Below are 18750 nucleotides of genomic sequence, written 5' to 3'. Positions count from 1 at the left end.
GGTTTGTTCTTTATTTTTTCCTAGAATTCTGAGACCCTGTTTGTAAGATTAAAACTAGATTATTTTGAGAAAAAAAATGTGACAGGAAGACAAGGCCCTTTATATCACATAGCATAGAGTTTTCCTCTACTAACAAACAACTGTTTTCTGTGGTATAATTTGTAAGGTTTTATGTGAACTCCTGCTCCCTAATTCATGTCCATCTTGTGCCCATCACTAGAATATAGGAAAAAATAATTCTGGAGCCTTTTGAATTTTTGCAGTATGGATATGACAGTGATGGCACAAAAAGAACAGCGTGGCGTAAAGCAGTAGCAGGATCTTGGCATCCTCCTGGATGCTGGTTTATTATTAACTGTTCACTTTAGGATGCAGAAAACTGCAAATTTTTTTTAATGTATTCTTCATTTTGGTTCTTATGGCCCATTTCTTAGAACTGAGAATGATAAAAGTTTTAACAGACCTCTGGAGATCAACTGATCCAAGCTCAGAGCAGGGTTGTGATTCATTAGATTGCTCAGGGCCTCATTCAGGTGAATTTTTTCATATATCCATGCATGGAAAGCCCACAGAATTTCTGAGTAACTTGTTCCAGCATTTGACTATCCTTATGGTGAATAAGATTTTCTTGACAGTTTGAGCTTTTTATGTCCCAGCTTGTGTCCACTGCCTCTCTTCTTTGCACACTTCTAATGAAAGCCTGGCTCCACCATCTCTTCTCCTTCCCCTGTAGTAGAAGACAGCAAAAGTGTTTCCTCCTTCAACTCTCTCTTCTTCAGCATGTAATTCTCCCAGCACCTCCTCATTCATTGTGTGAAATATATTGTATTCTGGCTTATACCTGTAGAGTTGTGGTAGGTTTGGAACAATAGTGGTTTATGAAGATTATCCATGAGGATTTAACCATGTGGCAGCAATGAAAGGCATAATGGTCTCTAAAAATATATAACTTGTTCATGCCAGAATGGTTACTTATTAAGAGAAGTCACTCTACCTGTGCACACATTATTCTGAAACATTAACATTTTATGGCTCTTTTTTGTGACTGCTGTGGTTGCTTTTGTTCCTCAGTGATGACAAAAATGGCAAGGATACCTTATTGTTCCACTTGTCCAAACCTTGACCACTAGATGGAGGTTTGATTGCTTCATGTAATTTTAAAGTTCCAAACTGTGTTGTTGCTTTTGATTAGCATACAAATAAAGCATTTAATATTTGATTGCTCCCCTGAGATTTTAGGTAACTTTGTGTAACTAAATAGAAAGATGTTTTAATCATCATTTTCTAAGTTTAATTGTAATGCATAAATTATTAGCACTTGTGGGAAGGTAGACATTACTGGGATGAAAAAGAAAACTGAAGCCAGGAGAGTATAGCTGTTCATTGTTTTAAATATTAATTCTATGGTACCTTCTTGTATCAGCTGACATACATCTTCAATGATTCTATTATTAAAATGGAACATCCTTTCCTATTAAGTTCAAGGTGGTTTATGAACTCAGGGTAACATGTTGACCTGTTTAACAATGTTTAACAGCATTCCCAATACTTCTCTGTTTGTTTCCATAATCTGAAAGTAGAGTCATCCTATTTCTAGCTTATTCCCATATTTCTATTTTTTTTATCTTTTTCAGTTATTTGGTGTGAATTACTTCCAGTGGCGTAGCTGCATGAGGCTGTCTTGTTCAGTCTCACCTCTCTGAAATAAAAGCATTTAGCTTTTAATTCCTTCATTACACAAAATCATAATGATACTCAGTTTCCTTTTATACAAGAAAGAAAATATATATATTTCCAACAAAAAGCTTAGTAAAAATTAAACGCACAGTTAATTTCAAATGTTTTAAAATAGTAATACATAGAATATTGTGTGTAAAGGCAGGTGATGTGCCTGCCTTACCAATACTACTGTGATATCTAAAATCATTCTTTTATAATTCCTTCTGTGAGTCAAGGTAATACATTTTTCCTGAGCCTCGCTTTGTTTCTGAGGAACTGAGGCTCCGAGAAAAAGAGAACACTTTGCCAAAGTATATGTCAAGGCATTTGTTGAATGGCAAGGATTTCAATCTGATTTTCCATGCTTATTCCCTGAAAAACCTTGCTCTCAAGGGGTGCCACCAGCATGATGTCCTGGAAGAGCGCCTGCCCACCCTCTGGGCCTTAGGTGCTGCTGTGAGCAGACCAAGCACAGCAAGCACAAGGTTTCATGATTTTGCTCAGCTGTGAGGTGCAAAAACCCCCTTCCACCTTAAGTATGAAAATAGATATTGAAGGAACAGGCCCTGTGCTGCTCCTTGGCCCAGGTGACAGGAGCAGGGCTTTGATGAGAGGCTGCTCCCAGCAAGGGGGACTCTGTGATTTTGCTCTGCCCAGCACCGCGGGCTCGCCGCTGCCGCTGGCACCAGACCCAGACGTGCTGGTGTCAGAGAGAAGCTGTCACAATGAGCTCTGAATTCATGAATCTCAACTCCACAGGAGGAGGAGCAGCCTGCTAAAGGTTTCCAGAAGGCAAGGAAGGCTAAAAACACTGCTTCTCACAGCTTAAGAATTCTTAGCTTTTTCTTTAACTTGCCTGTGTCTCCTCTAGCCAGTGTCAACTGGAGCTGGGGCTCAACAGCCCAGTTCCAAATCAACAAAAGAACTAAATCATGTCTTTAGTCTCAAAACATGCTTACGTGTTTTACTGAACCAAGGGCTGTAACACCCTTGAAATACCCACACTTGGCTTCACAGCTCTCAGAAACAATTTCTGGTTTTCAGCTGAATGTAGTGTCTGCTACTTGAAAGTCAGGAATGGCTTAGTTAGAGATGTTGGTTTGATAGTCATAGCCAAAATTTCACTGATGAACAAAAGCTTCTGCGTCAAAGAGGGTGTCATCATGTTTTTGAAGGGCATCTTTATTTTTAATCAGTTTCAGCATTCACAATACTTCAGAGAGGAATATCATTTCCCTTACATAGCTGTAATGTAAAGGCAACAGACTTATTAGGAAGGAAGGAGAAAAGTTTCTCAGCAGTGGCATTTGAAAAAGTTGTGTTAATTCCAGATTTGTTTAGCACATTATTTTCTACTTTCACCATTTGTCTTCTTGACTTCCTAAAGGGAGGACTAAGTTTTTAGAGGTCTTTTAAAAGGAAATGTCATTTAATGAACCACTTCAGTTAAGTAGGAGTGGATGCTAAGTGATGCAGGCTAATGAGACAATTTAAGGTGAAGGGTTTATATAGCAAATCTCATGCAGTTAGAATAAGAACTGAGTAGGGAAAGAAAGGAAAAGCTGTTGGAATGATCACATAGGAGATGAGAAAAATATTTCTAGATTTTTCTTAGGCTCATAATGATTCCCAGAACTTTCTTCTGGACTTATGTCTAGGTGGAAACAAATTTTAACCACTGCAGTACAAAGATGCTGTTCTTTGAAGAGCTATACAACAGTAAAGGGTTTTTTCTCAACTTTAGAGCAAGAATTTACAAGGCCAATACTCTCCTTGATTTATACAGAGTGTCCTGCTACACTTTCTGGGCAGAATGAATGTGCAATAAGAACCATGACAATGTAATAGAGTAGAGCAGAATATCCATCCTTTGACTAGGAGATGATATTTGGCTTTTTTTTTTTTTTTTTAATAAGCTTTTTATTCTCAATTCTGAATTATTTTTCTTGTTGATATGTGAGCTATAAAGCTCGAGAAGCTGTAAATCATAAAAAAAGCCCTTCAAACCACAATTAGTTGCTCTGTAAATATCCTTCAGACATTTTTTTTCCCCAACCTTTCTTTCTTACCATAAGTTTTTAAAAGACCTTCAGTAATGTACTAAATTTTGACTGTAAATCGTGAAATGGCCCCTTCATTGTCTATTTTTTCCATGAAATTTGTGTTGTTTTATTTTTGAAGTTTCTGGTTGGGATTTCTCTTAAATTGAAGGCCCTGAACTACTGGGGTTTTATTTGTTTGTTTTTTGGGTTTTTTTTCTGAAGATAGTGTTTATTTGAAACTACTGACACATTTTGCTGGATTTTTCTGATACTTAAAGTTTTACTCTAGAACACAACTGATACTTATTTCCCCAGTGTTAGACTTTCTACAGCTTTCCAGCATCTGGAACAATCTCAGGCTGCTATTAAATTGGGTCTACCATCTTCAAACAGTGTGAGCACAATCAGCATTTAGTAAAATAAACATGGCCCCATTATTTCCTAATGCCTTGCTTAACAGCTTTAAGATTAGACCACGTCCCCCATGCTCCCAGTAGGCAGCACTTTAACAGTGAGTAATATTTCTGTCTGCCGTAGTCAAGTAATCCCAAATGTAAGTAATTTACAGGCTGGCATTAGGGACTGTTACAAGAGACATATTGTAATATGTCACTGAAAATCAGCCTGCCTCTGCACATTTGATCAACAGCCAGATGGAGGCTTTTATCACATTTATTTAATCTGAAATATACATAGTAATTACAGTGGACCTCTGGATTCTCGGTCCCCGTCGCTGTCTCAGGAGAAGGTAGGAAATGAATCTGTCAGCTGCAGGCTGGTGGGGATGTGACCCCCTTGGTAGAATCTGGGTGTGTTACAGCTACTGCTGCTGACAGTGGAGATCATGCTGCTGGAATTAATGCATGTTGCCAAGTTAAAAAAAAAGAAAAGAGGCCCATAAAGGAAAGACTGTGTAACTTTATTTTTTTTATTAATACAGAAAGCCTTTAGGAAAGCAAAGACCAATGTTACTCTTAGCAAACCCATTACCAATCGATGGCTTTAAGAGCAAACACTCTCTTACTAATAGCTGGATGGTATTTAACTTAAAGGCATCTGAAAACAACAGGCTTAATGCTCCCAGAGGAGAATTTGGTTAAGATATTGAATTCCATCAAGCATGTCATTATTAAAAGGGGAAAATATTGTTGTTTCCATTAGTACAGAGTTGGCATATAAAGAATGGATAGCATTCAATTAAACCACAAGGAAAAAATTCAAACAAATTGAAGGTAGATTTATCTCTTGGGCAGGAACTTCACAGATGGATGTTGCAATTGTCACAAAGAATTTTATAAGATTTTGTGCCCTAATTAGAGCAGCTGTAGAAGATGCCTCACATATTAATGGTGGTGCTGACCTTATAAATAATTTACCCCTCACTCCTGTTACTCTGTGCATTACAGAAGGCTATCTTTGCTAATGACTCTCACATCTCTCTTTCTGAGATGAGCTGGATCAGTCAACATCCACTTTTGGATCCGTTACTACCCTAACCACAAGTATGCATGGCTAATCTGGAGATACACTGACAGATAAAATATACTATTAACTGCCAAAGAGGCTCTTCTATTACAGTTACTCTCACTGAGTAGTCCCATGACAGATTAAATTGCTGTTCAGCCTGAATAAGGTGTCAGATTCTGGCTGTAAGTGGCTGGTTTACTGGGGTGTTTTGATGTCATTATAGGCTTATAATTAGTCTAATCTGATTTGGTAAGAAAAAAATTAGTATGACAAGCATAAAGAATTCATTTGAACAATAGGTTTTCTTCCACCACAGAACTAAGTTTTAATTAGAGCTGTTCTTCAATTAAATTAAATCTGCCCTTCTTGGTTTTAAAACTCTCATGAACATATTCAGTACAATGTACCTGGTACAACTGTGCATCTGTTGCTGCCTCTCTGATCTTTACCCATCCTTACCTGTTCTTAACTTACTTTACATGTGTGGCTCTGCCTTACTGATGACAAAACTTCTCCTCCCCAGTTTTTCTGCCATCAGGATCAGCTTTGTTTCTCTCTCTACTGATCCTCCCCATCCATTTGTTTCATGCCATTTCTTGACTGTAAGTGTGTCATTCTCCCACTGCTTACTTGTGGTGGTATTTATTATTTGAGCTCTGCAGTGATGCTGATTAGCTCTGAGAAGCAATCAGGGCAGGGGTTCATGTAACAGCATGGCAAACAAGATGGCAGAAAAGCCACAGTGGAAATATTTATGCCACTTTCCAGTGGGCTTCAGCTCTTGGGGCTTCCTCCAGTTAGAGGAGGAAGCTTTGAGTGATCCCTTTGGTGCTTTGAATGATCACTGTCTCAGCAATCTCCCCGTAATTCCTGTAGTGTATTATGGTGATAATGAGTTGCTTTCTCCTGAATTGTGAATGCTAAGGCTGCCAGGACCATGTGAGTCTGGCCCCAGCCCCTGTGATGGCAGCCAGCAGCAGATGCCCACGCTCAGCCAGCTCTGCAGAGCACAGGTGCCACGCTCCCTTCCCACACGTCCTGGCCATGTTTTCTACAGCAAATCAAAGGCTGTGGGAAGTGACCAAAAGCCACAGATTAAAGACACTCTAAGAAAGGGAGAAGAAACTGGGACCTCCAGTTTCTGTATTAGTGAGAGAATGGTTTATTATTTATATAAATTACTTCTGGTAACAGGAGAAGGAGCTGTGTGCACACTAACCCCATCTGGTCTCTGGTCTTGTTTGACAAAGAAAACCAAGAGCAAGGATCTTCCTATATTAATTGATGGAAAGTTATCAAAAGAAAAATGGCACTTCTGAAATGTGTTTTTTTCTCCCAAAGTAGGAAGTCATGATTCTCATTTTTCTAGATAGAGATAGGATCTTCTTTGTTCCTTTTTTCTTTTTTTTAAAGTATCGAATAGGTGGATGTTTCCAAAGTTCAATCTTTTTTTACTGCAATGAAGGCATTGAGCATTCTGGAGCTTCACAAGAAAATGAAAATTAAAATGCTGGAACAGTTGACTCATTCAACTTAACAGGGAAATTTTCATGTCATCTATGCCATTTGTGTCTTTTCTACAGCCTACGGAAGTTATAGCTGGATGGACAAGTATTTCTTCAAACCCAGAATTGACTTAATTATCCTCTACAGAAAATAAGAGGAAGGCAAAACATTGCAGATTTCAGGGGTTTTTTTCCTAAGATAAAGTCTGAAGCAATTAATGAGTTTATTGACAGCCAAAAATATAATGTTGTCAATAAGAAAAGTCTTTTATGTCCTCTAATTAGAGGAACTGTTCCCTTCAGGAAACTGGAGCTTTTACAGTGGCATTAAGGAAAAAAAAGAGAAAGGAAAAAAGAATCTTTAAAAAACATGTGTCAATGACACAGGCACAAAATATGGAACAAGGCTCTAACGACCCTGAAAAATATTGCTAAACTTTTCATCTTAATATTGTAGGTATACAGCTCTCTTCTAAGCATTAAAATAAAATACATTTGCACAATAAATAGATATGGGTAGTGCTTTTATTCACTTTGACAAGGGCTACCTGCTCACAAATATATATCAGGACACATTTACATTTTTCTGTCCACTGAAAGAAGTCTTGGTTTCATGAGAACAACAGGAGCTCTTGAAAAGGAGCTCTGGTTTCAGCTGCTGAAATATTGTGTAGGGCTTTTATCTTACTGGGACATAGGCTCTTCTTAATGGGAATGTATGTAAAATTCAGTACTGTGGAAAAAAAAAAGGAAACAAAGGCAAAATGGGCCAAATGTGCCACTGCAGTAGCATGGGAAGAAAAGGCTATCAATTCCTTTGAAGGTTTAGAAGTAATTTTTTCTGCCTGTCTTTGCTATGGTTGATGATGTTCTACTATTAAAATATCAGTTTGTATGTGCTGTATATTAGCGCAATGTTTTGTTCTTCTTTGCTTCAGGCACTGAAGGATAAAGAAGCTTGTCACATATTTTAAGTTTGGAATTGGTTAATAACAGAATGCATTTTCAACAAATTTCACAACCAGCCCCTTTGGGCAGCTACTCATTGCAATTTAAATGAAGGTGCAGAAAGTTTCTTTCTTTTCCCACTTAACAATAGTTTCACAAGTTTGGCATACATGTACTTTAGTGGTTAGTAGTATATTACAAAAAGAGATTAAAAACACCTGTTTCAGCCTTCCAGGCCATGCAAGAGAAATTGAACTCTGGGGTGCCCAAATTAAGGTGTTAAAATGGGTAAATTCTAACTTAGCAGCATTTATCACAGACAGCACTTCTGCCACTTTTCCTAAGGCAAATACCTTGTCAGCTATCACTTCAGTCTAACCTTCTATCCATAATGTGGTACAATTCCTGCTTTAGTCTTTTTTCCTGCTGATGTAAAACCAGATCTTTGAAGTTCTGTTTTGATGTTTTTGTTTGGAGGTTTTTGGGTTGGGGGTTTTTTAGCTTGTTTGCTTTGATTTTTCCTAAGTTTTACCTTTTTTTTCCCCCAAAACATGCCTTGGTGGGACAATTAAATATTTTATGAACCCTATGGCTAAATCTTGGCAGTGACATTAGTCTGAATACATTTCAGAGCCCAAGTTTTGCCATAAGCTGCAGAAAGAAATCATCTCTGGTTTCCATGAGATTGTGCCTTGTGGCTTTTTAACTGAATTATGGAAATACTGCAGTGTGAGCTGAGACAAGAAGGAAGAGAAGCACGAAGGGTGGGCTTTGGGGAAAGGAGAAAAAGGTGAGGAAGCAAGGGCTCAGAGGTTATAAATGCCACCTAGCCATGTGAAACCTTCAAAGAGGATCTGTGCCACTGGACACCAAAGTATATGCAATGGAGAGAAACCTCTAATGAAAAATTGATTCTTGGGCAGAGATTTTCACAGAAGCTTTTGTCTCTATTAGAGCTTTTATAAAGGCATCCTTCCTACACATTGTCTGATATCTAATAAGCTCTGAGCCCCTGCTGCAACCTGTCCTCTCAGGTTAGTTATAAGAAAACAAGACTCTTAAGTTCTTTACTGTCTCTTAAAACTTGTTGTAATGGAACCACGTTTCATAAGTAATTTGAGCAGAGTGAAAGAGAATATTCACACAAGCTCTTGTCTCCTTGGGAAATTAAGTTGATATGCAGAAAAAATTCACTGGGGAACATTTCTAATGTAATTTGCATTCACTGATGGACTTCAGAAATCCTCCTACTGCTCTCCCCCCACAGTTGTTGCAGTTTGGTCTCTGCTGGTTAGGACACTTCAAAGCAGGTTTAAATATCTCATGATTTCAGGCTCCCTGCTAGATTTTCTCCAAAAATCTTCACAGTCTCCCACCATTCATTTTCACACTCACCTGTGCTGTTTCAACAGCCTTTCAAATAAGACAGAGCTAATTATTTAATTTTAATTTAATTTTTGTACTTTTTGGGGTTTCCCACCCTAAAATTCACCTTGCTTTACTGAACTGATTAGGGCAATGCCCTTAAAACAATAGCTTTTTGTAAAAATATTAAATATTAGTGAGTTGTACTGAGGGTTATAGCAAGTCCCTGAATATGTAGAAATAATCAGCAGTCATTTTAAGAGATTTTTCTACCATATAAATTGTAACACAAAGCCATGCCACAGGAGCCCTTATAGGAGCAATTCTACTTTGCAGCAGCATTTGATTATTCATTAAATCAAAGTAAAAGTAAAAGTGACTGTAGGCTGGTGGTTTCAATACTTCTGTGAGAAATGGGACAGCCCTTTCTTTTCCCAGCCTTAAGGAACAGTAATTTATGAATTATACATGTATTAATAACTCTTCACTTTGTGAATACTATTAAAGCTCCACAGCAAATTGGGATATTTCCAATTTTTTGTATAGTAGAAATGGTCAAAACAAATTATTATTTTGGATTCCTCAAAACCTAGGTCATCTCATGCTCAGAGTGATTTTTTTAAAACTTCACCATATGAGCCAAAAATACATATTGATAAAGTTCTGCAAAAGAGAGGGCTACTTGAGCACATATTCCCCCAAATATGCCATTTCAGCATTCACAAATGTGCTTGTTTTGCCTTTGCTCAGGAAAGGGTTATCTGACCCTTTCCTGCAGCCTGCTCAGTCAAGTCAACTCTGCATAAATAAGAAGGAAACTTATGCATGAAGAAACTGAAATTAGGTGAATAATTAACATACACTTTATGCAAAAGCATGAAAAACTATTCCAAAATTTCTCGGCGTAACTAAAGTGTGAATTCATATTAAAATATTCTACATTGAAACTTTGTCAGCAGGTCATGAAAAGCGCATATCGAGTTATTTCTTGGGTCTAAGGTTTATCTGATGTGTTTCATCTCTTAAAAAATGAGGCCTTTTTTTTTCCTCTTAGTCATTTTAAGAGTGTTATTTAATTTGAATGTGTGTTGTTTAATTTAAGTGTATTCACAGTTTGTGAGCAAACAGTAACAGGGAAACCCCAAAAGCTGAAAATGGGTAAATTTTCACATCATTGGCAATCAGTATTTTGAAGAAGCTTTCTAAATTTAGGCAGGGGGGGAAAGAGCAAATAAAAGAGTATAGTGAGGTTTTGTGTCATTATGTTTTTATAAGATTTTCTTAGTTTTATCAAAGGATGACTGATCTCTGAAGATCTAGTCTGATTGCAAAATTGTAATTCCATTTTTTCAGGCCATGGGTACTGTAGCTGCCTGTGCTCATGTAGTAAAAACCAGTATGTATTAAAACACTAACAGTGTAATCTTTTTTTCTTCTTCTTCTTCTTTTTTTATAGAAACAGCTGAATTATAAGTATTTATTGCACAATTGCATACCTAATATTTCATTTGCTGGAGTTGTGTGTATGGCAGGGTAGGATTTACTTGGGAAAGTCCATTAAGCTTAAAACGTGAATCTTAAAATAATCTGAATATTATTATGCTTTTTGGAAAGCAGACTGTGGAGTGGTCAGTGGTTTCAGAAACTGTATTGGCAGCTGCTAAGACTTGTGCCCAGAACACTTGAATGATTATGCACATTCACTGTATAAATACCTAAAATACAAAAAAGTGTAGCTTCCAAATCCCTGTATTTCTGTCTTTCAGATACTGCTCGGGCACATTTCGAAATAGTAATTATTTATACCACAATAGAAAGCCCAAGATCTATAATTCACTCATGGGGCTTAGGTCATTTCATGAAAGGCAAAAGTATAGTGCATTACTCTGTATGCATAATGTAGAGCATGTTTATATTTAATGCTAGCATTATTTTTATATGAGGAGACTATTCATGAGGTATGCTTGCTGTTCAGAATATTGTTTATGTCGTGCAGATTTTCATTTTGAGATGGGAAAAAAATGTTTGTTTCCCAAGAAAATGTCGGCTAATTTTAAGAATCTTTCTTTATTTCCTTTGCTTCCATCTTTTCCTTTCTCTCCTTCATTTCCTTTTTCCTTTTTAACAAAGGAATTGTTCACTGATAATATAGTAGTAATAGGTTATGTATAAGGTTTTGGGGTTTTCTTGGACAAACTCCCCTAGTTTGATACCAACCAATATAATCTGGCTTTGATAGCAAGGTTGAAATTAGAGCAAAAAATATGCTGCTACTTTTGCAGTCCAAGGAGTACCTACATTAATTCTAATGTTTAAAAAATTCAGCTTATGGAAGTATTGGAATCTCATTAATCCACAGTAATAGGTGGAAACCTTGTGTTGAGGCTGGCTTTGGGTCACTTCTTGTAGTCACAGCAGGTGTGTCAGAGGAGGAGTTAGTTACTCTGAGGAGGATAAAAACACAGAGATGTATTTATCTCAGTGTATTGTGAGGATTTTATCTGTAATATTCATTACAGCTCACAGAGGACACGTGTTGTACGTCTGGGTATTGAGCTAAGGCTGTGTGCTTCAATCAGCTTTGCAAAAATGCCTGTAGATAAAGTTCTGTGCTAACCCTTCTCTGGATTATTCCCTGCAGAATCCCTGGATTATCAGGAAGTATATTATCCCTTAAAAGATCTCCTTTTATTCTTCACTGTTACTGGCAGCACACCAGCAGGAGCCAGTTTTTAGTGGGAAAACACGTTCGTGCTGCTCCTGTCCCAGTGCTGCCAAAGAGCATCTCCTGCAGGTCACACACAAGGCTTGGGGACATGGGTGGTCCTCAGAGGCCAAACGGGTCCTGCCCTTTTGCTGCAGGGAGGAGCCTCACTCAACATTGCCACAGGCAGCGCAAAAGGAGGAATTTTCTAGATGGCTCAAGCAAGCTGGCATTCCTGCAGCAAGCTGTCACCTTGCATCTTCTCAAGCAAGCACCCGTGTCCTCCTTGCTCGGCTCAGAAAACAAAGCCCTGCAAGGCAAGGGAGAGGATGGATGAATGCTCCAAGCTCCTGCTTTTGGAAGGCAATGCTTCAGCACTCTTGCTTTCCCCCTGTGAGTCTGCTGGTGCCCAGGATTTGGGGTCAGATTTAATGACCAAAATGGAACCTATGTCCTGCTGGGCTGGTGATGTGTACTCAGCCTGGTGCCACCACCAGCAGCACCATGCCAGGAGGATGTGGAGGTGGAAGAGGATGCAGGAGAGCTGACTTTTTAAGGTGTTTCTAGCTTTTTTGAGGGCAAATACCTATTATTTGCCATCATTTCCACAGAAGTGCTATGACCAGCTTCCCCAAAGTCCGTGTGGGAGCTCAGAAAGCCAGCAATAAGTGACAAAGTCCTGCCTGATGAGTCCAGTGACTGTTATGAGCAGAACTGAATCTGTACCAGTGGCCACACCACTCTGTGCTCCATCAAGCCTGAAAATGTAGTTGCAGAATGCTTCACAGTTTGCAAAAAGGAAGGGAAAACAGGATTCTTTTCTTTCATCTATGGAACATTATATACATATGTGTTTGTAGATCTTGAAGTCATAGAATGGCTTGAGTAGGAAGGGACCTTAAAGATCATCTAATTCCATGGGCAGGGACACCTTCCACTAGACCAGCTTGCTCAGAGCCCCATCCAACCTGCTCTTGAACACTCCCAGGAATGGGGCAGCCACAGCTTCTCTGGGCAACCTGTGCCACCATCTCACTGCCCCCATAGTGAAAAATTTCTTCCTAAAATCTACTCTAAGCCTACTCTTAGTTTGAAGCTATTTCCCCTTGTTCAATCATTACAAACCCTTGTAAATAGTGTCTCTCCATCTTTCTTGCAGGCTCCCTTCAGGTACTGGAAGGCCACAATTAGGTCACCTGAAAGCCATGTCTTCTCCAGGCTGAACAATCCCAATGCTCTCAGCCTTTCCTCATAGGAGAGGTGCCCCATCACTCACGTCAACTTGGTGGCCTTCCATGTCCTTCCTGAGCTGGAAACCCCAGAACTGGATGCAGTTCTCCAGATGGGGTCTCAGAAGAACGGCTCAGAAGGACAGAATCCCCTCCCTTGGCTTCTGCCCACGGTGCTTTGGGTGCAGCCCAGGACACGTTTGGCTATATGGGCTGCAAGAGCACAAGGCCTGCTCATCCACCAGCATCCCCAAGTCCTTCTCAGCCAGACTGCCCTGGATCTGTTCATCCCCCAGCCTGGACTGAGAACAGGGTTTGCCCTGACCTGGGTGCAGCACCAGCACTTAGTCTTGTTACACCTCATGAGACTCCCATACCAGATGTATCCATACATCCTACTGCCATATAGCAATCCTGGTCAGCAGAATGTAATCATGGTATTATGGAATCACACCTCCTCAGCATTATCAGAGCCCTTTCTATCATCCTCACAGATTTGCCCTCTTTTATGTGTAAATATTGTTCCTCACTTTCCCTTTTGCAAAGCAAAGAAGTTGTTTGCAAACTATTTGAAGAACATAAACAGCTCCTACAAGGCAAATGCCCTTGAAGCAGTGGGAGTGGAATGATTGCACCATACAGAACATGCTAATAACATCTTCAGAGAATTACTATTACTTCATAGCAGAGGCATTTCATTATAATAGGAACCATGTCATGATCCTTAGAATAAAACTTTGCCTTCTGCATTTATCTGTTGAGTCAACAGTCACAGGTTACTGGTTGGTTGTTAAAAGCTCTGAAGAATTACTCACCCCAAAGTTGTGCTATTTCCCACGATTGTCTCTTTGCAACTTTTGTGACGCATTGGGCAACAGAACAGGCAAATGAGCAGCACAGAACACTTGAATCTGACAGTATTCCCAGTGCTCTGAACTGGAAAATGGAGCCTGCTGATTCACTCTGCCATTAGCAGATGTGCAGGTGACACCAAGTTGTGGGGGAGTGTTGATCTGGTGGAGGGTAGGAGGGCTCTGCAGAGGGACCTGGACAGGCTGGGTCAATGGGCTGAGTAGAACAGCATGAGGTTTAACACCACCAAAGTGCAAGCTGTGCCAGAGGAGGTTTAAGTTGGACTTTGGGAAGAATTCCTTCGCAGAAAGAGTGATTGGGCGTTGGGATGGGCTGGTTAGGGAGGTGATGGAGTCACCATCCCTGGAGATGTTAAGAAGTGACTGGATATGGCACTCAGTGCCCTGGACTGCTTGACAAGGTGATGCCACTTCATTGGTTGAGCTTGACAATCTCAAAGGCCTTTTCCATCCCAGCTGACTATAATTCTGTGATATCTATTGCAGCTTGGTGTAATAGATATCACACACTGTGTGTTAATTGAGCATTTGTAGAAAATTCACAAGCTGATGCTTGAGTCTGAATGCTGAGTTTCAGTCTGCCTGATACCTTTATCTAACCAAATCCATACAGACTCAGCCATGTGCAGAGGAACTTGGCACGGCTGCACTTTATCTGCCTTTTTATTTCTGGTGCAAGAGGGTAGGAGTGAGGGGAAGAGAACATATAAGGGTTCCCCACTGAGAATCAATTCTATAAATTATGTATTATGCAGACGCTATTCTGCTGATGCTATCCAATCCCCAATTCTTACTTCCTTGTTTTTCCTTCTATAAATAGCTGTGGCCAGGTTTTCAGTTGTAAAGTGACTAGGACAAAGCTAGGAACCTTTTTCATTTAATAACCTCTGCCAAAGAAGAATAGGGTAATATTTTTCATAACTGTGATGTCCTCAGGGTTTTAACAATCTGGGAATACAAGCAGCACTGTGCTGTTGATAAGATACTGGGAGTAAAAGTGGGAATAACGGTGCTGAATATTAAAGAGTGAAATGCCCTATTTTCAGGATGATCACTATAAAACTTGGTATTGTGAATTTTTCTGTCTTTTTTTTTTTTTTCTCTCTATGTAGGATCACTTTTTCTTTTTTGTCTCTCCTTCTAGATCCAAATGCTTTGGCTGGACAGACCGGACCTGATCATGCTCTTATAGGAGGAATAGTGGCTGTAGTTGTCTTTGTAACACTATGTTCTATAATTCTCCTTGGGCGATACCTGGCAAGACATAAAGGTAGGACACATTTAGGGGAAGTTCAGTCACTCTTGGAAGCAAGGAATGATTTCACCTGGGAGTGCCATTTCCTTTCACCTTCCCCCCTCTGCTAAATGATTAGAACAAAAAATAGTTCTCAGTCCAGTCACAAGTGAAGTCCCTGTGAATTTTTAGCAGTTTTCCAGTGGGCTGGCCAAGGCAAAGGACATGGAGTTAGTGCATGCCCAAGGTCATCTTATAAATCAGTGATTTAGGAGACCAAGGGGTAAGATTGCCCCTTGGTTTTGGATCTGAACTCCAGATGCTTGATTACATGTTCTCATCATGTTCTCATAGTTTTAACTACCATCTCAGTTCAGCAGAATATATATGCACTGAGTGAACAAAATTTACATTTTAATGGATTTTGCTAATATTTCAAGTATATGTTTAAAAGATAATGTTGGATTCCAGTATTGAGTATTCAAATCAGTTTATCAATGATCCTGCTGGAATAAGGGGTTAATTCCTGGGGCTAGCTTTACTTTATTCTGTGGTTTTACCTTAATAATTCTGGTCCCTTCATTTTCAATCCCCTCTGCCACTAAAGATAGCAGGAATGGAGTGACGCTGACTTCTGACTTCTCTGTGATTTGATTTTGACCTAGTTAGTTCCAAAATCACACCTTGAGATTTAACCTCTGTACAGCTTGTAGGCCTATTGCTAAAACCCAGAAAAAAAAAAAAAAGAAAAAAGAGAGAGGATGAGTGTTGGTATTAATTTATTAATTCAGTAACTCTCATTTTAGATAGGATAATCATACACCTAGCAAACATAAATTGATAAAAAACATCTTTACAATTGGATTATACTACCTGGGAGAAAATCAGAATTTTTTTCTAATGAGCCAGTGAAAGTGTGTCTCTTTTGTTTTACTTTCCTGAATGAACAGTTGTACATCTCATGCCACCATAAATAATGATTTTCACAAAGGGAAATTTGACTATTGTACACATTTCTTCTTTTCATTCATTCATTTCCAGAGCATAAAAATAGTTGTGATAGTATAATATGAGTTATTTCAGTTAATAAAACTTCCTCAATTTTGTAATTCTTGGAACTTTTTATGATACAATTCTGTAAAATTAAAGCATAGATATGATCACTATAAAACTGAAATACAAATGATCAGTGGCCACAAAAAAAAGAACTTTTACTAATCTCTAGTTCTTCAAAATTGCTTTGTTTTTGATAGATAGCTATTTCATGAAATAACCAAGATTTTATCACTTATTCTATAATTGAAAAATATATTGCATTTACTGCAGTTAGATAAAGTGGAGTTTTATTAAAATATTTCCTTAATTTGTTGTGGATATACTATAGTTTGTATATATGCCTTTCCCAGTATAAGTATCAGTGTAAATATTTCTTAAGCAAATTAGAAAGTTGAGCACACCTTTATGATGTATACTAAAAACTGTGTAAAAATATTTTTCATTAATTGAAAAACTGGAGTACATTGTTTGAAATGTACTTCCTATAATGCAGTGTAAAAAAAAAAAACCCTAATCATTCTCTTTTTCTTTTCTTTTCTCTTGTACTGATTCCTACAGGAACATATTTAACAAATGAAGCAAAAGGAGCTGAAGATGCCCCTGATGCCGACACAGCCATTATCAATGCAGAAGGCAGCCAAGTCAATGCAGAGGAGAAAAAAGAGTATTTCATTTAGATGCAGAGCTAGAATCTTGGAGTTTTACTTATCAGGCTGACTGCTGGAGAAAACTGGCTATCGTTTCTCAGAATTCATTTCTGCCATCTTCTGCTATCTTTATTAACTCGCATACCTGCTATAAGTAGCCAGTTTATGCCAACAATCAGCTGTTGACATCCTCATTCTATGATTACAGTATCATGCATAAAACAGGACATTTCTTATTGCCTAAAAATCATATCCACTGCTCTCTTAACATACAGTGCTTGAATATACAGCCTTAACAATGTTAATCATCATCTTAATCCAAGTTTTCTACATATGTAAGTGTTATGCAGCTTTCTTTTCCAGTTTTCTTTTATCATGTCCCTATTAGTATGTCATAGAACAAAATTCATAACAAGTACTATTAGGTAAGGTCCTAATTTACTTACAGAAAATGTTAAGTCTAAGATTAGAGGTTTACAAAGAATATTTTATACCTATCTATAATGCAAAAAGCAACTTGTTTTTGAAACATATGCCCTTGGAAACACAAATTGAAATTGGTTTAGTATAGTTTCTCATATGTTTGGATTTGGTGGGAAAAAAGATCAGTCCAGTGAATTTTTTGGGGTGTTTTGCTTTGTTTTGTTATGATTTAAATGGTACCTTGACAATAGTGCCATGGTTTAGTGGTAAAAACATGTGAGTAGCTATACAGATTCTGCAAAGTTAGGTAATAGAGCTTCTTTTGAAACAATTTGTCCTGCCCTTTTACTGGCTTTTGGGATCACAAAGATTAGAGAACTTTCTGAGTAATTTATGGTTTTATAATTTATTTGCTAAACATGAACTCACCTGCCTACTCAAATTTGATGTGTTCATGGGGCACAATTGCAAGGCATTTTAGTATCTGTATATAGTGCATATAATAAATTCAATTAAACATTATTTGATACATATTCAACTTTTTTGGCGGTAGCTAAGTCAGTCACAAGTAAGCATTTTCTAATGTCCATTATATCCCTTTAGATATGCCTCAAAATCAATATTCTGAGTAGATAACATGTGTTAGTATTTTTTTGTCTGTATGTCCTAGCACTGTTCAGCAGCAAACTTTTCTAGTTCTTGTTAATTTTTTCTTTGTTATACAATGGAAGCACAATGTTATATGGAAAGGTAGTTTTAAGCTAACAACCAGTGCACAGCCTCAGGTTTTAAATTACAACCACATTTGATTACTATCCTTAAAAAGTACTATTGAGTTGCTAAAATTCTCAATTTTAATTTGGCAGTTCCAGAGCTGCTTCTCTATGTTGGTTTGCCAAAAAAAAAAAAAAAAAAAAAAACCAAAAAAAACTTAAAAAAAAACAAAAAAAGGAAAAAAAAAAAAAAGAAAAAATAGAAGTGTTAAAACAAAAGATATATGTTTTGTGTATACAGTAAATGGACTAATTCTTTATATTAAATTCCTGTCTATGCATTTTGTGAGGTACAAACTTATGTCACCGTGAATGATAGAGAATTCCTGCCATGCTTTTAGCTCCACAGTGAAGGTCTCTGTTTGGATTATTTCTGAATTTTTTTTTTTTTTTTTTTTTTTGTGTAATTGACAGCTGAAAAATCACATGCTCTTAAATATGACAACAAAACACTGTAAGCCCATCGGCTTATTTCCTCTTCCAATGAAAAGAAAAGGTTGCCATAACAGGTCTTGGAAATGATTCTACACTGGAGAACGCAAGTTAAGTCTAGTTGGAGCTCGCTTGGCTCCTGTGTTTTGCACCTTTGACAAAAGAAGTATTTCTCTCTGGTTGATGTGTTTGTGAAGCATAAAAGCATGATGGTCTGCTGTAAAGGACTTTCTCCTGGGATTTTATTTTTGTGTGGGGAAGGGAGAATTTGGAATAAGACATCATGTGGTATGGTAAAATGGAAGATAAAGGTGCTGTGACAGATTATTTATCA

General features: G+C 38.1%; 1 protein-coding gene across 3 annotated transcripts in view; it reads left to right on the top strand.

Moving 5' to 3' along the window:
• Positions 1–18176, top strand: part of CADM2 (cell adhesion molecule 2) — a 569374-nt gene extending 551198 nt beyond the window's left edge. For all 3 annotated transcript variants that reach the window (XM_058825123.1, XM_058825124.1, XM_058825122.1), the window contains 2 exons: positions 14996–15121; positions 16700–18176. In XM_058825123.1, the coding sequence (XP_058681106.1) occupies positions 14996–15121; positions 16700–16818 (245 nt within the window). In that variant the 3' untranslated portion in view covers positions 16819–18176. The remainder of the gene's footprint in view (positions 1–14995; positions 15122–16699) is intronic.
• The last annotated feature ends 574 nt before the right edge of the window (positions 18177–18750 follow it).

The sequence above is a fragment of the Ammospiza caudacuta genome, chromosome 2 (assembly GCF_027887145.1).
Source record: "Ammospiza caudacuta isolate bAmmCau1 chromosome 2, bAmmCau1.pri, whole genome shotgun sequence".
NCBI lineage: Eukaryota > Metazoa > Chordata > Aves > Passeriformes > Passerellidae > Ammospiza > Ammospiza caudacuta.
Note: the sequence above shows the minus strand (reverse complement) of the source record. Positions and strands in the feature narration are given on the sequence as shown.